At 38.0% G+C, this 23401-nt stretch overlaps 1 protein-coding gene across 1 annotated transcript in view; it reads right to left on the reverse strand.

Annotated features, from left to right (window-relative positions):
• The window catches only part of LOC140151293 (cytidine monophosphate-N-acetylneuraminic acid hydroxylase-like), a 56803-nt gene that overhangs the window by 26731 nt on the left and 6671 nt on the right, over positions 1–23401 (reverse strand). The window contains exons 2-4 of the mRNA XM_072173574.1: positions 18022–18250; positions 894–985; positions 196–305 (exon numbers count right to left, since the gene is read on the reverse strand). Of these exons, the coding sequence (XP_072029675.1) occupies positions 196–305; positions 894–985; positions 18022–18233 (414 nt within the window). The 5' untranslated portion in view covers positions 18234–18250. The remainder of the gene's footprint in view (positions 1–195; positions 306–893; positions 986–18021; positions 18251–23401) is intronic.

Genomic DNA, 23401 nt, shown 5'->3' on the forward strand with positions numbered 1-23401 from the left:
ATGCTTGTAACTTTGCTTCTTGAAGTCACATTGGATTCAATGGGGTGTCATAATGTGCCGGATTAGATAGGGCATATCTATTAAACAAATGAATTTACCCAAATATGGTTTAGTTTTAAAATTAAGATTTTTCTTCCAAGTGTAAGGATACTTTTTTTGGCTTAGTATATATATATATATATATATAGCACCCACCTTGACTTCTCCTTCTTTAAGAGGTTGAGGGTCTCGTGCATTGAACTCCCACGGTTGAGGTGGACGCAATTCAACTAAACTTAACCGATCCTGATCGTCTATCTCCGCCACTATATGATGAGAAATAAAAACAACATCTTGCAAATCATTAACACGTCAAAAGAAGAAAAAACATTGAAAAAGATGACTTTCATAAGTCAGTAACAATGTGCTGTATTTTAATTTGCACAGATGAATTTGAAGCAAAACAAAAGCTCATTTATCTATCTAATGTACCAAACAGACTGCCTTTAGTGTTTTATTTGCTGCCAAAATTGAAACAAGTGAAAAGTATGTGAAATCACAGAACCAGGTATGTGATTTCACAGATTCGGTCTCTGAATTCAATCAGAGGAGTCTGTGATTTTACAGCGCCCAAAAATGATATACTAGTACTAGTAGTGGAAGTGGAGTAAAACTGACATTGATTTGATACATACATGTACCTATTTGCGAAACATAATCAACACTGTTACAACTTCCTTCCTTTCCAATGCAACTTGTTCCACATATGATATAACATAAGTTTACCATCAATAGTTTTTTTTTCTCTAACAAGGATCTGACTATGTGACAATGACTAGTAAACTTCTTGCTACCTACTATACAACGTATGAACTCTTAGGGTATGTTAATCTTGAATTCAATGTATTACTTACCTAGCTGTTCTTGGCTAAAACTGTCAGGTGGGTTGACATATCTCATGGTTTTGGCATCTAGTTTCCATCCATGCTTAGTACATTTCATAACACTAGGTGAAAGAAAGGAAAAAGAAGGGTGGTCAGATCTTTCCATATTCCATCTTTCATTTAAGGCCAACAGATGTACTCATTAAAACACTTACTTTCCGGATTTGAGGCAGTTTTGATAGGCGAAGCAAAAACGTGTATAATAATGCCCAAATAGGCTAGTGGTGGCTGAATGTATTATGTTTGGCTCCAAAAGGAAAATAAAAAAATGTTGAAAAATTTTCTGTTGAATGCTCTGGCCAGATTATCAAAGGCCAGGAGTCTGTGAAATATCTGGGTATTAACATTGACCAATCTGTGTCTGGGGAAGCAACTACCAGGAATATTATTCAAAAGGCCAATTCCAGGATGAAATTTATGTATCACAATGGCAGCGGTCTTAACCAAAACTGTCGCAAAATTCTGTGTTCAGCTTTAATTCAATGTCACTTTGATTATTCCTCTTCTTCATGGTATTCCGGTCTTACATGTAGTCAACAGCTCAAAAACAAACTTTAAATCACTTAAAATAAAATGCTGTGCTATATTTTGAACCTAGAACCTCTGACACATTGGTGAAACTGAACTTGGCAGTCTGAATTTTATTGAATGTAGAGTGTTGAGTAAAATTTTAAAATTATGTCATGTGCACCCTATTTGTGCCAGTTTTTTACTAAAACGTCTGAAATTCATAATTACAATACCAGAAGGCGGCTTTTTGATTTCCATGTGCCTAAAATCAAAAGTTCAGCTGACACTACTTAAAACAGTGCAATACCGGATTGGAATATGCTTCCAAATGATATCAAAAACATCCCCAATCTTAATCAATTCAATTTCAAGGGTGCAATAAGGAAACATCACATGATCTTAATCTCCCATACAGAGCAGTGGCGTACCGTGGCCGCCCCAACCCCGGGGCTGAAGAAGAAACAATTTTGCCGCCCCTTCTTTAACAGCCCGAAAAGGTTGACCCAATTTTTTCACGGTCGTTTGAAAAAGTGAAGAGCAAAAAAAAAAAAAAAAAAAAAAAAAAAAAAAAAAAAAAAAAAAAAAAAAAGATGTCAGGCGCTAATTGCTAATTCGTTTTGCCGCCTCTTCGCTTTTTTTGCCGCCCTCTTTTTTTGCCGCCCTTCTTCTTCCGCCGCCTTCGCTTTTTGCCGCCTCACTTTTGACTCCCGGGGCTGGCGCCCAAAGCCCCCCCATAAAATACGCAAGATGCAGAGGTACATGTATAGGCCTACATGTATATAGATTTCATATGGAGTCATCCATTAGGGAAAAATGTCCAATTAACATTCACACTCCCTGGAGGGCCATGTTTTACATTTTAATGTACGGGTGGTGTAAGAATTTCAACTAGAATATCCCATTATGTAACCTGTCAATACGAGTCTCAATATTGGTAATTAATATTATGCAAAATACAATGGACACAATATAATAGGCCTCATATTGATAATTGAAATGGGTTTTGTTTGCCCAAGGCAAAGTATAAACACTTGCACAAAATGGGAACTGAATGAGAACTGTGAACATGCTCTCATTTTTTTATGTTTTGGACACCTGTCTGTTAGCATGTATCATTTTTGTGTTGGGATGGAAACGCACGTAGCACATGTCTTGTTTGCACAGTGAGTCCAGGAGGATCACATTTCAAGATCACTATCTACAAAGCCATGAAATGATGCTATCTCAATTGAACGTTTGTGGCACAAAACAAACTTTGAATTCAAGGGTTAACTAGTGGCAAATGGTGGTCATAGACCACAAACCTAGCTGGGGCATGTTTGTGTTTTGGAGGTATCTGACCCCTGAAAGATGTTCCAAAAATGTTCCCCTGGTCATGAGGTTTGTTGTCACCGAGTTTGAGTCCCGTACTCCTTACAGATGTCCAGAAAATATAATTCTAAGATTTGACCCCAGATAGCCTTTTGGCCTGACCCCTGCACAGTGTCCAAAAGTGTTCCCCTGGTCAGTAAGTTTGTTGTCACGGAGTTTGAGCCCCGTACCCCTTACAGATGTCCAGGAAATGCATTTCTAAAATTTGACCTCTGCATGACCTTTGACCTGACCATTGCAAAATGTTCCCCTGGTCATGAGATTTGTTATCACTGAGTTTGAGCCCCATACCCCTTACAGATATCCAGAAAATGAATTCATAAGATTTGATCCCAGTTAACCTTTGACCTGACCCCTGCAAAGTGTTTCAAAATGTTCCTCTGGTCATTAAGTTTGTTGTCACCAATCCCCTTACAGTTGTCCAGGAAATGCATTTCTAAAATTTGACCTCTGCATGACCTTTGACCTGACCCCTGTAAAATGTTCCCCTGATCATGAGATTTGTTGTCACCGAGTTTGAGCCCCATACCCCTTACAGATGTCGAGATAATGCAATTGTAAGATTTTACCCCTTAATGACCTTTGACCCCAATTCTGTGTGCAAGGTATGGGCACTGGGTAAAGCCGATGCACATGTGTAAGTGACGTCATTGTGCTATGTAATATGTGGCAGAAGAAGCATTTTGAAGGTATTTGGTTATATACCGGACATGCCCCCTTAATGACCTTTGACCCCAATTCTGTTTGCACCCTTTGGGCACTGGGTATAGCCGATGCTTTTGTGCAAGTTACGTAATTGTAGGGTGTAACATGTAGGAGCAGAAGCATTTTGAAATTTTTGTTGCCAGAAGAAAGAAAGAACAAGAGCTATATAGAAATTGTCATGCGAGACATGACACACAAGCCGACCTGTTAATGGGTCAAGTTTGAGCAATTTAGAAATTTGACCTTTGACCCCTAAACTTTGACCTTTGGGGTCATAAATATTTTTAACATGTTTAGAATGTCGTAAGAATAATTTCTGTTGAATTTGAGCTCGATTGGACCAATTTCGAAATTTGACCTTTGACCCTATAACTTGACCCTTGGGTCACGGATGGGGTCAACTGCTCTTGCATTGTGCTTAGGATGTCATAAGAAATATTCCTGGTGAATTTCAGCTTAATCGAACTTAAAAATGGATTTTGATTTTTTAAAATTTTTGATTGACCTTTTGACCCCCTTAATGACCGTTGACCTCAATGAAAAAAAAACCGTATGTACACCGACAAAATGCATTGTTCCAGTTTTGATTAAAAATTCTAACATGTTTAGTTCTTGATATAAATATTCTTGAAGTTATTCAGTTAAAAACAGGAAGTGACCCCTTAATGACCTTTGACCCCCAAAATAAAAATACCATGCATACATCATTGAATACTGATTCGTGTATGATGGTTATATTATTCTGGTCTGTTTATCTTTTGAGATAAAAATTTTTTGAAAATTTTTGATAATTTTGGTTTTTGACCGGAAGTGACCCCTTAATGACCTTTGACCCCAAAACTGTAGGCATCCTAAATACCCTGACTAGTAGCGATGCATGTGTGCTAATGGCGACTCTCTGCTATGTAATTTGTAAAGACAGTGATTTTTTGAATATTTTTTAGACTTTTACCAGAAATAACCCCTTAATGACCTTTGACCTCAAATCTGTTTACAAGTTTTGAGCACTGGTTAACGTTGATTCATATGCATGAGTCACACGATCATTGCATGTAATTTGTGGAAGGAGTAGCATTTTTTGTGAAATCACCATTTGGGCCATAAGGTCAAGGTCAAAGGTCACAGCGAGGTCAAAGTGAAATGGAAGGTTTGGTCTAGCCCAGTGGTCATTTGGGTCAAATATGGTTGAAATCTGTCAATGCCTGGCGGAGCTAGAGCATTTTGATTTGTTGCCAGAAGAAAGAAGAAGAACTAGATATGGTTGCGGTCGCCTGCGACCGCGAGCATGCACAACCGCCAGGTATTTTAGAAGGTATTTTGTTTAACACCGGAAGTGACGCCTCATAACCTTTGACCCTAAATAAAATCAATAATGTAAACGAGATCTGATTATGCGTTCGCTTCATGCGATCATGAGGATGCACAGCCAGCAGTGACAAATGAGTTATGGCTCGAATCTGTGAGAACCGGAAGTGATCCCTTAATTACCTTTGACCCGCAAAAATATTACATAGTGCTTAGGATGTCATAAGGAATATTCCTGGTGAATTTTCAGCTTTATCGGAACTTATACATGGATTATGATTTTTTTAAATTTATGATTGACCTTTTGACCCTTTTAATGACCTTTGACCTCAATGAAAATAAAACCTTATATACAACGACAAAATGCATTATTCCAATTAAAATTAAAAAATTCTACTATGTTTAAAAAAAAAAAAAAAAATTCTTGAAGTTATTTAGCTAAAACAGGAAGTTACCCCTTAATGACCTTTGACCCCCAAAATAAAAAAAAATACCATGCATACACCATGTAACACTAATTCATGTATGATGGGTATATTACTCTGATTTGTTTACATTTTGAGATAAAAAAAATTTAAACTTTTTTGATAATTTTGGTTTTTGACCGGAAGTAACCCCTTAATGACCTTTGACCCCAAAACTGTAGGCATCCTAAAGACCCTAGATAATAGCGATGCATGTGTGCTAATGGCGACTCTCTGCTATGTAATTTGTAAAGACAGTGATTTTTTGAATATTTTTTACAAATTTTTCAGACTTTTACCGGAAGTGACTCCTTAATGACCTTTGATTCCTATTTTGTGGTATAACTTTTAGACACTGGCTATAGATGATGCATGTGTGTAAGTGACGTCACGGTGCTATGTAATATGTGGGAGGAGTAGCATTTTAGTGAAAATCCAAGTTTTGGCCATTGACCGGAAGTGGATGACATTTGACCGGAAGTTGATCATGTGACATCTGTGGCACCACCAAACGGTTATACTCACCAAGTATGGTCAACATGCCTGAAAGCATGTGGCTACGATGGCTGATCATAGTGTTGACAGAAGAAGAAGAAGAAGAAGAAGAAGAAGAAGAAAGAAAGAAGAACGCGGTAAAAAGAATGCACATCGCCGATGGCGGATGTGCAACTAGATCTGGTTACAGATCTGGACCTAGCCGGGGCCGGAAATGCCAGTCTTAAAGTTTATGGACATCTCACACCATTAATGGTGCATCAGTGTAACATGTAGGGGCTTTATCCGTCTTCCATAGGCTGAGATACAGCTACTTTTCCGTAATTTTAAACATTTTTTGCAAATTTGACGTTTTGACCTCCTTAATGACCTTTGACCCCAATATAAAAAAACCTCATATACACCACGAAAATGCATTGTTTTAGTTTAAATTAAAAAAATATAGTATGCTTAGTTATGGAGATAAAAATTCTTGGAAGTTATTTAGCTTAAAACCGGAAATGACGTCTACATGACCTTTGACCAAAAAATAAAATTACTGTGCATACATCGGGTAACACTAATGCATATATGAAGTTTATATCACTCTGGTCTGGTTACGTTTTGAGATAAAAAAAAATGAACATATTTGATGATTTTTGTTTTTTTTCGGAAGCGACCCCTTAATGACCTTTGACCCCGAATCTGTAGACGCTCCAAAGACCCTGGTTGGTAGCAATGCATGTGTGCTAATGACAACACTCTGCTATGTAATTTGTAAAAACAGTGATTTTTGAATATTTTTAGCTTTCAGACCGAAATAACCCCTTAATGACCTTTGACCCCAACTCTGTGAATATTTATAGGCACTGGATATAGCCAATGCATATGTGCAAGTGACATCATCGTACTATGTAATTTGTGGCAGAAGAAGCATTTTGAAGATATTTGGTTTTATACGAAATGACCCCTTAATGACCTTTGACCCCAAATTTGTGAATAATTTATAGGCACTGGATATAGCCGATGCATATGTGCAAGTGACGTCATTGTAGGATGTAACATGTAGGAGAAGAAGCATTTTGAAATGTGTTGCCAGAAGAAAGAAGCAGAAAGAAGAAAGAAAGATCCGATAGCATCACAAGACCTAGCCGGTGTCCCGGCTAGGTAAGAAGAACTAGAGTCAACAGACGCTGAATACAAGCCGCAATTTGACCCCTATAACTTGACCCCTGGGTTACGGATGGGGTCAACTGCTCTTGCATTGTGCTTAGGATGTCATAAGAAATATTCCTGGTGAATTTCAGCTTAATCGGAACTTATACATGGATTTTGATTTTTGAAAATTTTGATTGACCTTTTGACCCCTTTAATGACCTTTGACCTCAATGGAAAAAAAACCTTATGTACACCGAGAAAATGCATTGTTCCAGTTTTAATTAAAAAATTCTGCTATGTTCATTTGTCGAGATAAAAATTCTTGAAGTTATCTAGCTAAAAACAGGAAGTGACCCCTTAATGACCTTTGACCCCCAAAATAAAAATACCGTGCATACATCACGTAACACTGATTCATGTATGATGGTTATATTACTCTGGTCTGTTTACATTTTGAGATACAATTTTTTTGAACATTTTTGATAATTTTGGTTTTTGACCGAAGTAACCCCTTAATGACCTTTGACCCCAAAACTGTAGGCATCCTAAAGACCCTGGCTAGTAGCGATGCATGTGTGCTAATCGCGACTCTCTGCTATGTAATTTGTCAAGACAGTGATTTTCTAAATATTTTTTAGACTTTGACCGGAAATGCCCCCTTAATGACCTTTGACCTCTTATCTGAGCACACCCTATAGACACCGACTAAAGTCGAGTCACATGGTATAACCATGTCCCCATCGCATGAAATTTGTGGAAGGAGTAGCATTTTTGTGAAATCACATTTTTGACCATTATAGCTAGGTCAAAGGTCACAGCGAGGTCAAAGTCAAATGGAAGGTTTGGCCTAGCCCAATGGTCATTTGGGTCAACTTTGGTTGAAAGCTGTCAATGCCGTGCAGAGCTACATGCAGTTGATTGCGGTTGCCAGAAGAAGAAAGAAGAAAGAAAGAAAGAACTAGAGCAACTGTGCCCTTTGCAAGGGCACAAGGTAAGTTAGGCGGATGACTGTGACGATCTGATCAAGCAGCAACACTGTGCTGGATAGTATTAACTTGACCTTTGACCTCTGTATGCCCCCCTTAATGACCTTAAATGAATTTTAAAATATTTAAAACATCTTAAGAATGTCATAAGGATCATTGCATTTAAATTTCAGCTCAATTGAAACATTTTGAAAACTTGACCTTTGACCCCTTTATTGCCCCTTAATGACCTTAAATGAATTTTAAAATATTTTCAACATGTTTAGAATGTCATAAGGATCATTGCATTCAAATTTCAGCTCAATTGGAGCATTTTGGAACACTTGACCTTTGACCCCTTTATGACCCCTTAATGACCTTAAATGCATTTTAAAATGTTTTTAAAATGTTAAGAATGTCATAAGGACCATTGCATTGAAATTTCAGCTCAATTGGAGCATTTTTAAAAACTTGACCTTTGACCCCTTTATGACCCCTTAATGACCTTAAATGAATTTTAAAATATTTTTTAAATGTTTCAAATGTCATAAGGATCATTGCATTTAAATTTCAGCTCAATTGGAGCATTTTGATAAACTTGACCTTTGACCCCTTTATGGGCCCCTTAATGATATTAAATAAATTTTAAAATATTTGAAACATGTTTAGAATGTCATAAGGATCAATGCATTTAAATTTCAGCTCATCAGCTCAATTGGAGCATTTTGGAACACTTGACCTTTGACCCCTTTATGACCCCTTAATGACCTTAAATGCATTTTAAAATGTTTTTAAAATGTTAAGAATGTCATAAGGACCATTGCATTGAAATTTCAGCTCAATTGGAGCATTTTTAAAAACTTGACCTTTGACCCCTTTATGACCCCTTAATGACCTTAAATGAATTTTAAAATATTTTTTAAATGTTTCAAATGTCATAAAGGATCATTGCATTTAAATTTCAGCTCAATTGGAGCATTTTGATAAACTTGACCTTTGACCCCTTTATGGGCCCCTTAATGATATTAAATAAATTTTAAAATATTTGAAACATGTTTAGAATGTCATAAGGATCATTGCATTTAAATTTCAGCTCAATCGGAGCATTTTCGGTTAAAATGACCTTTTTTGACCCCTGTGACCCCTTGGATGACCTCTGACGTTAAACAACATATAACTTTTGTAGCCAGCTACCCAATACTGCTTGTGACCGAGTTTGGTCGAAATCCGATCAAGGATGTGGCAGAAGAAGCAAATTGTGAGAAAGAAGAAAGAAAGAAAGAAAGAACTAGAGCAACTGTGCCCTTTGCAAGGGCACGAGGTAAGTTAGGCGGATGATTGTGACGATCTGATAAAGCAGCAATAGGCCTACTGTGCTGGATAGTATTAATTTTAATAAGACTGTTTCATTAATTGCCATTTTAATATACCTTGATCGTGGAAAGCTGGTATTTTGAAAACTTGACCTTTGACCCCTTAATGACCTTAAATGAATTTCAAAATATTTAAAACATGTTAAGAATGTCATAAGGATCATTGCATTTAAATTTCACCTCAATTGAAGCATTTTCAAAACTTGACCTTTGACCCCTTTATTGCCCCTTAATGACCTGAAATGAATTTTAAAATATTTTCAACATGTTTAGAATGTCATAAGGCTAATTGCATTTAAATTTCAGCTCAATCAGGGCATTTTGGAAAACTTGACCTTTGACCCCTTCATGACCCCTTAATGACCTTAAATAAATCTTAAAATGTTTTTAAAATGTTTAGAATGGCATAAGGATCATTGCATATAAATTTCAGCTCAATTAAAGCATTTTAAAACTTGACCTTTGACCCCTTCATGACCCCTTAATGACATTAAATGAATCTTAAATTTTTAAAAAAATGTTTAGAATGTCATAAGGATCATTGCATTTAAATTTCAGCTCAATTGGAGCATTTTGAAAAACTTGACCTTTGACCCCTTTATGGCCCCTTAATGACCTTAAATAAATTTAAACATGTTTTAAACATGGTTAGAATGTCATAAGGATCATTGCACTTAAATTTCAGCTCAATCGGAGCATTTTCGGTTAAAATGACCTTATTTGACCCTGTGACCCCTGGATGACCTCGGACGTTAAACAAATCCATAACTTTTGTAGCCAGCTACCCAATACTGCTTGTGACTGAGTTTGGTCGAAATCCGATCAAGGATGTGGGAGTAGTAGCAAATTGTGAGAAAGAAGAAGAAGAGGAAAGAAAGAAATGGCAAGAAAAAAATAAGTTAGGCTGCACGCCTAACTTAAAGAAAGCACAAGAAAGAAATAAGTTAGGCTGCACGCCTAACTTAAGAATTGAGAAGAGACAGAACAAGCCGACATTCGTCGTCGGCTTGTAACTAGTGGCAAATGGTGGTCATAGACCACAAACCTAGCTGGGGCATGTTGGAGTTGTGGAGGTATCTGACCCCTGCAAAATGTTCCAAAATGTTCCCCCTGGTCATGATGTCTGTTGTCAATGAGTTTGAGTCCCGTACTCCTTACAGATGTCCAGAAAATGCAATTCTAAGATTTGACCCCTAGATGACCTTTGACCTGACCCCCTGCAAAATGTTCCCCTGGTCATCAAGTTGTTGTCACACAATTCTAAGATTCGACTCCAGATGACCTTTGACCTGACCCCTTCAAAATGTTCCAAATTGTTCCCCTGGTCACAAGGTTTGTTATCACCGAGTTTGAGCCCTGCACCCTTAGAGATGTCCAGATAATGAAATTCTCGGATTTGACCCACGATGACCTTTGAGCTGACCCCTGCAAATGTTTCAAAACTTTTCCCAGGTCATGAAGTTTGTTGTCACCGAGTTTAAGCCCCATACCCTTACAGATGCCCAGAAAATGCATTTCTAAGATTTGACCTCTGCATGACCTTTGACCCGACCCCTGCAATTTGTTCCCCTGGTCATGAGATTTGTTGTCAATGAGTTTGAGCCCCATACCCCTTACAGATGTCCAGATAATGCATTTGTAAGATTTTACCCCTTTAATGACCTTTGACCCCAATTCTGTGTACAGGTTATAGGCACTGGGTATAACCGATACATATGTGGAAGTGACATCATTGTGCTATGTAATTTGTGGTAGAAGAAGCATTTTGAAAGTATTTGGTTATATACCGGTAATACCGTAAACGTTCGCCTAATGGCGCTCTGGAGTTCATGGAAATGAGAGAGCGCCATCCCTGTAAAAGCCGACTATAATCACTGATCATTAAGGGCACGTGTAGTTAAAGGGTGAAACCTATCGACACACACAATTATGAACAAGATCGAACAAACTTGTTCATGATAATGTGGTAATCATCCACCCGATACGGTGTGGCCCAGTGAGCAGAGCATTAGACTATAGTGCGAGGATAAAGAGATCTTGTGGAGAAGATTGATGGTTCGAATCTCATGCAGTAATTTCTGACAGATTATGATGTCTGTCAATGTTTTTTTTTTCTGATTTGAGGAAATTTTATTCTCTAATTTATCTTTAACATTGTTTATATTTTTTTATTATTTTATCTTTTATGTGTCTTTTTTCATGATTCTTTGTTTTTATCGTTTCATTTTAGAGTAACTCAATCCATTCAATCAAATTTTGTAATGAACCTATTTGATTGTATAGGCATTTGTTATGTGTGTGAGACTAACTGTCGCGTGCGACAAGTCTTTCCATTCGCGCGCGTACAATTTTGGGGTTTGGGATCATAAAATTTTTGTTGTCGAAATAGGGGTGCGTAATTTTATTGACGAAGACTTTTTGTAAATTTGGGACCCCCCCCTTTCCGAAAAAAAAATGATAGCCCTCTAAGAGGATTCAAAAGATAACCTCTGCCCCAATAATCCCTAGCTAAATTTGTTTGAAACTGTTCCACAGAGGATGTATCATAATAGGCTCAGTCTTCAAATGATATAAATAAAATTTGAATGAGTGAACGAACAAAATCATACAACGACCAACTGAATAGAGGCTGTGCATATGACGTATCATCTCGTAAATATGGCGGACTACTCAAATACATTCAACAAAAGCATGAGTGCATCTACCGCGACAGTTCGTCTCACACACATAACAAAATGCACTACGATCAAATAGGTTGATGACAACATTTGATTGAATGGACTGCACTGCGCTATGATTACGGTGAAGAAACCGGTTCAAATCCTTTGTTTGGAGCCAATCGATAAACGCAAGGCCTCTATAGCTATCATTGAATACTGGCTAGGATTCCACAACACAATGAGAACATAAGGCGCTTTGGAAGGCACACAATACCTCAACGGCTTTCCATATTATGTGCACTCAACAACTATTCAGTATCGCAGCCCAGTAACGAAGTTACGTAATGTTACTATGTCAACGGGATCACGGCTAAGTAATGAACCACGATCGAAACAATCAGTACACAAAAAAGGCATACCAAAATAGCGTGATCGTAATGATCGCCATACAAACAGTGCTTGATTCCGATACCATCACGGAGTTACGTAACTACTTCGTGGTCTGATAGTTATATGATTAATGGTCTGATCATTTATAATGCATAAATGAATAAAGTAATGTAGTTACACAATTTGAAACATTGAGGCCGTTCTATTTTCCAAAGGTCATTTAACTGTTAAATGTAGTGGAATATATCACGCATTGATAGGTAGCAGGTGGAGCAAATTTTGTCAGCGGTTTTTATTGTCGTTTGTTCGCAGTGCCTATTTATCTAAAAAAAAAAAAAGAAAATTAAATTTAAATTTACATTTAAAAAAAAATCACAATATTCGATTTCGTAAAATGGGGACAAAATCCAAAAACATTTCTTGACCCTTCTTCACATAAAAGTGGGGGCAGAAATCAAGATTCGAACAAGTACCATTCACCATTCAAGGCTCACCCTCTACCGACTGAGCTAACGGGCCAGACAATAGAAGGGTGTCATTTTGAACTGATGAATATTAAAAAATATGATGAAATTACAATGTTATAAAAAGATTTACCAAAATGAGTTAGGTATAACCATGGTAGGTATCATAGAAGGAGGTTCCACAGAAAAATCCTAATCCACTCAATTGGGTTAAGCCGATTACGCTATTCAACGCTAGTCATCACTTGAATGGATTTAATCAGTGCAGTCCCTCAAACACGGCCTTTGATGTTTATGATCGTTATGCGACAATATCGATCATCTATCTTAAAATTCAATTTAAACAGACCCCCAGGTGACCCCTACCGAAATGGATGGTATTAGTGCCCTTTTGCATCGGTCACATGATCTTCGATTGCGCCATTGTCTTTTCGAGTTCAAGTTGATTTACTAGCGAAAACCTGATCGAATTCCCTCATTTCCTTCCAAAGTTACGGTGAATTTATGTATTTTTTCTGATCATGATTAGTAATACTGGCGGGTGTCTGCGGGACTTTTAAACCAGTGGAAATGATTTGGAAAGGTTTTCCAAGACTGGCAATGTTGTTTCTATGATCCGCCCAGCTTGGCCATAAGAAATATTGGCGTTATAAAATTACCGGAGTAAATCGTTTTCCTTTGTTTATGGTCACGGCCACAATGCTTTGTGGGTAAAATGACGTCATTCCGCTTAGAAGTCACGATAACGGTGGTTCATAACCGCCAAGCTCAATAGATAAGAAGCTTAGCAAATCGATAGTGCACCATTCATACCTGATTGCTCAGTATCGACTCATAACGATCATAGTACAAAGGGAACTGGGTTCGTGCATTCTCCTTCTATAATACCTATATACCATGGTATAACGTATGAATCGATTTACAAAGTAAGTCCAATGGCACTTTGAGAAAGAATACCTGAAGAAACCCCAAAACATTTGCTGCTCTAGCAACTAACCTAGTGACCTAAAGTATTGGGTCATGTCACGATATTTTTTTCTGAGGCATATGTCCAGGTTGCTCAATTTAACATACACGTATCCTTAATGCTGTTGCGATTTTACAAGGATGGCGCTCTCACATTTCTAAGAATCCAAAAGCGCCATTAGGCGAACGTTTACGGCAGGGTTCCCGTTAAGGTTTTAAAAATGTGCGTCCGTAATGACGCAAGTTTGCTGACGAGGTTGCAAAAACTTGCGTCCAGACAGATTTTTGTGCGTCCATCTGAAATTCACGATTATGACGATACACACGTACCCCGGGTCTACACCTCATCAAATGTTGATTGTTAAAAAAAAATAAAAGTGCATTTTCGCCGTGATATTCCATCTCCATTCGCTATGATAATTTTTCTCATTTCTGTGTCAGTTTTGGTCCGAAACGTGGTCAAAAACAGGTGCAAAAAACATGAGCAAAGTCTGTCAATCTTGAGCAATTTTCGTTCGTACTTTCACTTCCGCGTTTCTATTTTTAAATTAACGTGCTGTTGATGCTACAAAAACTAAAACACGCGCTGCCACAAATAATACGAAAAAGGGTTATCATTTAGATTTTGTCTTTAAAATTGCTTTTATTCATCGTAACAATAATACTAATAAAGGAAACCTAGATTATTAATGAGAAAATAAACTTAAAATATTAAAAATTGAATATTGTCAGGTTGTGATAAATAATTAAATAAACACCGCACGTTAGCGGCACGTGCTAGTAAACAAATCAATCGGGACTTCCCCAGGCCATGTGATCAAACAGCTGTACAGCGATCGTTCGGAAAGCATGCAAAAAGTGCACGATTTCCTGACGTTGCATTTACAAATATTGCAGAATTTACTTCAATTCTCAGCAGGTGGGTCAAAATTTTGGGGCTTTTATTATCTTAGAAATATAAAAGAATAAAATTTCTTATTTTTATCATCAATTAATGATAAAATTTCGAAGTTTTGTCTGCGTCCAAATGCATGTGACATGGACGCAAAATACTTGATTAGCCATGTGAATTTGCGTCCAAATTTGTAAAATACGCGTCTGGACGCAATGACGCACACTAACGGGAAGCCTGGTTTACGGTACCCCCTTAATGATCTTTGACCCCAATTCTGTTTATACCTTATGGGAACTAGACATAGCCGATACATATGTGCAAGTTACGTAACTGTAGGGTGTAACACGTGGGAGGAGAAGCATTTTGAAGTTTATTGCCAGAAAGAAGAAAGAAGAAGAAAGAACGGATAGAAAAACAGGACCTAGCTCGGGGGGTTGTAAACCCCCCAGCTAGGTAAAGAAAGAATTGGAAGAAGACAGAACAAGCCGACGTTCGTCGTCGGCTTGTAAGAATCGGAGAGCATTACAGTACCTAGCTGGGGGGTGTAAACCCCCCAGCTAGGTAAATAGCTGATCTAACGACACTGCAAACAATGTTGACTGGGTGTATTCAATCGAGTATCCACGCATGAATTTGTTTTCTCACAAATTGGAAATATGTATACACTGACAATGAAAGTGACCTAGCTATGCTAGGATTTCAAACATGTAATCGAAGCTCTTTGACTCCAATGTGCGAATAAACTCATATTTATGACAGCCTGTGTACGTGTTGGGTACAAAAACTCATACTTCACAGTTTGAGGTCAGCTTTTTAATTATGGTTGTTGTTGTTGAATGGAGGTTTAATCAGGCCCGTATGCAGGGGGTGCACCCCCCCCAATTTGGAAAAGTTTACAAAAAGTCCCAAAATTTCAGAATTTGCAGGATTTACCCCCCCAGTGGCCCCTGAAAAAATTCCTGGCACCGCCACTTCTTGTATTATAGCACCACTAATTTTATGCAAAATTTGCAGATAGGTCCTTGTGGTAACCCACTTCTAATCTACGGTTTTTAATTTTGAGGTCCCTTTACTTTCAGTACAAACTTTATACCAGATACGTGACTTAGTTTTAAGAATATTCCCAGTATTCGTTTGGTACAAAAATCCCAATTTCACCAAAAGTGCAGCAGGGTCTTGTAGCACTAAACTATTTATCGGCCTACTACATGTATGTCAGAGCATGTCAAGAACAAAATAATAAAGCAAAATAGAATTTAATCAAAGTATTCTTCCTCATTCACAATTATTGTTCTATCTAACCATACATGTGTATCTTCAGAGTCTATGTTACTGTTACCTAATTAGCCAATTTTAACATGCCTGGTTTATTTTCATGAAACAATCCATGAAACATTTTGATAGACGCTTCCTTTTACTAGGCAAGCGTACTGTGAGCCTGCAGAGTCCTAGTTGACCACTTCCTGTTTTTAATGAGGTATTGCCATCAATCCTCATCAATGCATATCTTGTGTCCACCAATGGACAGGCCTTAGAAAAACAGGGCAATTCTACAGTCTCCTTGCAGGAAAATTTGGTCATTTGGAGGGAAATTTTGCTTTCCTGGATAAAGAATTGTAAGAAATGGTGGGAAATCCTGCAAATAAAGATGCAGGGAATTTTTTTTTCTCTTGCCAGTAAATAAACACAATTTCCAGGCCTGCTTTAGTTGGAAATCTATGTCTTAAATTGAATAAAATTTTGTTGGCCTGAGAATTCATTCACATTCCTAACTGCTATTGATGAGAATTGACCCAAATAATCACCAAAACTATAAAACATGTGTTTGTTACAAACTTTAGGACTTCTATTAGCAAAACCAAAACATGCCACATTAGCGGATCAGTGACTTCAGTCAATAAGGTACAGTATATTGCTGATAATAAACATCATACATGCTGGGAATGAAAAGGGCTCAAAAGTTATTGAATTCATCACCCGCGATAGTCTCATACGCAGCCAGTTTGGTTACGCTCCCTCCACACAAACAGTCTGCCAATGACCATGTATACGGCGTTTCTGATTAGCTAAGAGGATGCCAATGCAAAGTCTATGAGAACCTGATCAGCAGTGCTGCATCCGGGAACTTGATTGCCCGTGGGTTGAACTCCTGGCTGTATAATCAGATACGCGAACAGCACATGCTGGATGACGTCATGGGAAACGGCTAGCCAATCAAAAAGAACTCTTTCGTCGTCATTGGCAGACTGTTTGTGTGGAAGGGGCGGAACCAAACTGCTGCTGTGGAGACTAGTGTCTGACCGATCAGGTCCTTATCTGAATCGGCCGATTGACCGATCAATTCCATCTTTGATCTGCCGATTCGATCACCGATCACCGATTACCAATTCCCCAATTGTAAACAATGGCTGCCATCGCTGAGTAAATTTCACCTGTATGTTGAAAGGGTACTTGTACATGTACGATACGCAAAGTATTACCATATAATTATGTATGCTCTGAGCACAAAAAACACACTCCGTATTCATTTAAAATACTTAATTTGACCATGATTATTATCAGTTCAATTTACCTTTTCCCCTGATGTCCGAGTCCGTCGAATCATTTGATCGACGCCCATTTTAATATTGTGTTTACGTTCAAGTCAGTGTGAGTTTTGCACGGCCGTAGCTCTCTCAATCTGACATGCACATGTTTAGCAGAAGCACAGCACTGTGACCCGAAGTAAGAACTACGTCTTACTTCCGGGTCACAGTGCTGTGCTTCCGGTTAAACTGCGTGCATGTCAGATTGGAGAGAGCTACGGGCCGTGTGCAAAACTCACACTGACTTGAACGGTATGATTATAGGTTTATCGCCTACAAAGCTTGTTCTTTTGCTAAATTTCGCTTGATTTAACTAGTTTATTTCGAAGAAATATACCAATAAATGAATACTTGTTAAGCTTCAACAATTACTTTCATGATATTGGGTGATCGGTGCATTACATCGGCGGATGAAGGAAATCACTATCAGATCACTACCGATAAGCTAATAATCGGCCCGATTCGGATCAGATCGGTCAGTCTCTAGTGGAGACTACACCCGCGACAGCCAATTTGAGCACTTTTCATTCCCAGCATGCATCACTTTTGCCTATCAATTGGTATCAGCAATATACCTTATGGCAGGAATGGTCAAAGTATGTTATTCTAAATAGAACAGTGTTCAGTTCGAGCTAAAATCTGTACACATACAAAAATATTGTAGTCACAAATGAGCCTGATTACATTACAGATATATATATGGACATACATTTTATAGCCTTGTTCAATGCTATTGCATGGTATATCACAAATTAGATTTAGTATTTAGTACCGAGCACAGTTTAACCATGTAACAAAAACCAACCAACTCACCAGCTTTCTGGCGCTTCCTCAATATCTTTGATAAATGTGCCGCCTTGATGTTTACACTTGTTGCGACATGCCTTGAGTTCACCATCATCTGGATTCTTGAATACCACATACTTCTCATTCTCTGACTTTGTGATGAAATTCACACCATCCTTAAGACTGGTGGTCTCTTCATGAGAGAGGGTGAGTAGAACCACATGTTCTTGCTCTACCATGATGAGATAAGAAGTACCTGTTCAAAAAAGAAAATTAATGGCCACTATAAAATAACAAATTTCAAAGTGACAGTGATCTGTTTTGGGATGTGTTTTATTTACTTCAGTTGTTTGTTTGTTGTAAAAAATATGGGAACTGAATTAAATATTATCCATGGTAGTACTAGTACTTGACCTCCTGTATCCCAAAATAATGGACATGGTTATATTTCAATCAATTGAATGTTTTTTACCTGCATGCTTTGGGGTGGTCCAGGTCCTAGATTTCGTCTTGGGTTTGTGAGAATCAAAATCCATCATATAGTCCCATCATACCAGATAATACCCAATTTTATGTAAATGGCGTCACATTCTCAGTTACTGGGACTAGCTATCATCATGAGACTAAGATCTAGAAACACCACCGAAATGCTGTTTTGTTTATAGCTGAATCTTTTTGATGAAAGTCAATCTTTGACAAGATGTAACTTTGTCTTTGCTACGAGCCTACAGTACGACGGCAACTTCATCTACTTCCGGTTTATTTTACCGTACGTGACCTTTGAATGACGTCATATTTTTTTATTTTTTAAAGGGCCCGTATTTTCGTGCCGAAGCGCGCACCAAAACATTGGCTATTTTACCATGAAAGAATTTTATTTATTCAAATTCACATATTTTTTTAAAGAGATAAACATATGATTAGAAGTTCCATTAAACTGAAACAAATCAAATGTTTTCACTTGATGGAGAAAAAAAGGTTTAATCTCCGTAAAAATTTGAAAATTCTGACTACGCATTCACCGACGCGTTTTACAAAATCCTTCAAAACACCTTTTTTTTGTGTTCGCCGCCGTTGATATTTTCCCATGTGTTAGACGCTTCCTAAATGAAATTTGTATCCCTAACCTTATACAAATTGGTTGTTTTATACGGCAAATTCACACCCCAAGTTTGTTGTTTTTTCTGAGCTGTGCGTAATGCGTACACGCACAATCAGCCATGATCAATAATATTACCTTCAATTATTAAAAACAATTAAATATATTGCCTTTCTTTTATGAATTTGAATTCGTTAACATAAAATGCTTGTAATTATATATTTTTCAAATCAATGACGATAATCGGCGTATTTTCTATTTCGAAATCAAAGTTGGAATTAATAATCTTATTATGATTGACGGGAAATTCCCGGCCTGGTTGGTCATTGAGCTCGCCAGGCCCAGACCAGAGGCAGAGCTGCCCAGGACACGGCCACGGCCGGTGTTGTCTTACTGTGCTGGCGGCGGCGGTCGCTGCTGGTCTGGTTCTTTACCTGGCCCGTATAACATGTATTATAAGCTTAGGCCTATTTGATATTAAGATTGAGATCCAAAGCTAAGCTCGGACACGATCTGGGCTGATGCCTCTCTGCACAGTCTGTGGCATGTGAATGATCATCACTCGATAAGCTTACTGAAAATTCATGAACTGAAACTGGATGTGATAATTTAAATTTTCTTTTAAAGTGTATTGGGCACTTGGGAAGATCTATTATGATTTATGGGCTGGCAAACTAGGAGTTTGTCAAAAATCTAGCGGGAAATCTAGGCCTAAGCCCTATAAGGCCACACTGAACAATTTATGCATCCAACATGTCCAACTCCACGGACGCACAATGATTGTTTAGTGCGGCCTTAGGCCTAGACATGCTAGATTTACAAACTCCCTATTATTTTGCTGGAAGTAAACCATTGATGATCGAGGCGTATATGACTTCTGCGGTGTAGCGGTGTTAACAAAGTGCACGCTTTGTATGTTCACAGCAATTTACTATACATTGATTCACTTCCAAGTTCGGTAGTGGCGTCAATAATTTTAAGCGATTGCGTGACCGTAAGTGTGCCGACAAACCGCTCTTGTACGTGTGTATGCTGTGCGCGATTAACTTTATGTACACAATTAACTTTTATAGTGCATGATTCAATATTGCGATCAGTAAAATATGCACATGCTCACTGAAAATGACAAAGGGGCCTAAGCGCTAAGCGGACCCCACGACATTAGGACGCTGCGCTTTTCGAATTGGATTGTATATTGCGAGCACCGCACCAGTATTAAATTCCATGCATCGGGCCCGTAAATTGACACAATTCATTCATAATAAATTGACACAATGCTTGACAGAAGCAGTCAAGTTAATCGATAAGGCGTTAGACTAGTGCAAGAGGTTGCGGTTTCAAACCCTGGCGGTGGTTAGTACACTTTAGGTTAGCTTGAAATTCCAATGGACAAGGAACTCACTGCTTATTGCCTCATTGTATTAAACCGATACGACACTTGGGGAGCCGATCCTGGCTGTGAAGGATAATTGTGGAATGTCTAGTGTGTGCTTCTTAGCCTCAACCGGGAGCTGTAAAGCCCTGTGTTAAATGGTTTATGAAATGACATGGCCGAAGTGGTCAGCGACAACCTATAAAGGTTGAGACTTGTGGATCAACGTCTAAGCGCTGGGCCTGTGCCTATTAATCACTGTGCTTTTTGTGTCCAATTAATGTGTCAAGTCGCAAATAAGCGAATCAAGTCAAGTATGCCAGACTCCAATTCTACAACTCACAGCCATAGGCATAGGAACAGGCCAGTAAGGGGACAAAAAAAGAAAACCCTGTTCAGTGTTCTGCGGGCCCGACCGACCCAGATTTTGAACAAATTGGAAAATAAATTTTTCCTCTGCCAACCCAAATTTCAGGAACAAATCTTTTTTTTTTTTTTTTCAAATTGCAAATTATTTACAGATTTTGGTAAAAAAGGCCGACCGACCAACCCTACGCCGTCCACCCGTAGAACAGGGTTTCTTTTATTCGTTGCCTATTAACCATGATTTATTTGGGGGGGCTGATTTTGAAAATGTGGACCTTTTTTCAAAATTTTGACTGGAGGGCAGCAGATTTTGAAAAAGTGGCTTTTTTCCCCAAAATTTGGACCTTTTTTGACCTTCCCATTTTTTTCGCCATAACACGAGCAAATGGGACATTTTGGGCATGGGGCGGCTGCCCCTCCTGGTTCTGGTCTGCATAGGAAACAGTACTGTATTTACAGTATTACTGTAAGATTATTTGCATCTCAACAGAAAGGAAGTATTATTAGCAGGGGAACAAGCCATTTTTGAGTATACAACTATACACATACTTTGGGGTAGGCCTATACCGTATTTGTTCCATTAATTGCCCATGCCATAAGCACCCCACCTACAAGCCTGGAAATAAGCAGGTCTGGACCAGGAGCCACACAGTTGGAAAAAGTGGCTCCTGGACCTGTGATTATCCCGGGGTGATTACCTAGTGAACCAGGGTCCTATTTCATAAAACTGCTGCCACTGCTGCACCTTTGTAAAGTGGAACCTCTTCAACACGGAATCTATGGGGCACAGGTTTTGGGGTTTGTATTATCAGGATTTTTTGTTATCATCAAGTACTTTTAACGTACATACAAAACCAATGCCAGTGACTACAAAATGTGTTAAGGCTCTCACCAATTCCCGGGTACTCTCGGGCCCGTCCGTCCTTGGCCTACCCGAGTCAAAATTCCAGTAACAGGTGAACCCCCCTCCAAAAAACAAGTTCCAAGTTATAGACCCTAAATTACTTGTTATAGGTTGGAAACTGGAGAAATACTGCTACATTGTACTAAAAAAAAATGCTAGCAATGCATACTAATTCAATGTGTCCCTGGGTGTTCAATAGAAGCAAAAGTAATTTTAATTAATAATAAAAAATGTACAGACTTTATCCAGCTTTCATGCATGAGTGGCTTTGCTTGAAAAAAGATGAGAACCAAAAATAAACAAAAAAGCTGATCAGCTGAAAAATCTCCTGCCTGCAGCTTTTAGCAGCATTTCTCCACTTTCCAACCTTAACAAGTAAGTTTGGGGTCTATAACTTCCTTTTTTCAATTTTTGTTTTTGTGTTAAGTGTGCCGAAACTAGAGGAGGGTCATGATGAGAAACAGTTATTTTGATGAGAAATGGCCAAAATGAAAAGAATTTAAATTTTCAATTTTTTTTTTGATAAGAAAAAACTGCTATTTGTGGTGAGATAAATTTTCTCATCGTAGTGTCTATTATTATTGTCTCATTGAAACTGGGGACACTACAGTTGATAATCCCCAGTAAATTTAGCTCACCACAAACATTATTTGTTTCTCATCCAAAAAAATATTTTCATTTTAAGCTGTTTATCATCAAAATGTCTGTTTTCTCATCCAAAACTTCATAGTGCCTGGCCAGTACTCCACATAACATAGGAACTGACATGCTTCACTTTGATGTGACAGAACAGAATTGACATGGACAAAAATCTCAACCTTGACCTATTCCCTAAGGAACTTCAACATGCTGAACCAAAAATGGGATGGCTTCTTTAACCCTAACTAAGTAGTTTTTACACCATTATGTTATCAAAAACAAAAACACACAAAACATAACTTCAAATCATAAGCACATTTTGGGAATCATTTTTATTGCCTAAAGGTTCACATATAAAAACCTGCTTCACAAACTAGATAAATTATCACTTTTGGATGTTATGATAAGGCGTCGAAAAAAGAAAACCCTGTTCTATGGGCCTGATCGACCCAAATTTTCCAGTTTGGGAAACAAATTTTCCTGTACAATTTTTTGTTTGTATTTCCCCGAATTGCAGAATATTACAGATTTTGGTGATTTATGGGGTCATTTTGCAAAAAAAAAGAGACCTGACTGACCGACCCTACTTGAAAGTTCAGCCCGCCCGTATAACAAGGTGTTGTTTTTTGTCGCCTAACCTGAATCCCTTGAACTAATTTTTCTTTTCAAATCACAGTATTCAAAATCTTGTCATTATAAATATGGTAAACAAAGTAGTCGATCTATAGCATTCATTGGGGACATTCATGTGTACCATGCACAAATTTTGATTGTAACCGCCAAATTTTGACAAATTTTTAATATCACTTTAGTTGCAAGCTCCAGTTGAAAATTTATGACTCCCCTTCCAAACTGACAGCCCCTAATTATATTGACATCAGTAATGTTGATTTAACAATGCAACCAAACTGTCTTTGTTGCAAAAACTAATGTAGCCCCTTTATGACGATCTGATTAGAAGTTACATCATTCCACAGACCAAGATCTGTGATCATTCCAATTTTATTCAAAATACTCACACAAAACA

Source organism: Amphiura filiformis, chromosome 4 (genome assembly GCF_039555335.1).
Source record: "Amphiura filiformis chromosome 4, Afil_fr2py, whole genome shotgun sequence".
Lineage (NCBI taxonomy): Eukaryota > Metazoa > Echinodermata > Ophiuroidea > Amphilepidida > Amphiuridae > Amphiura > Amphiura filiformis.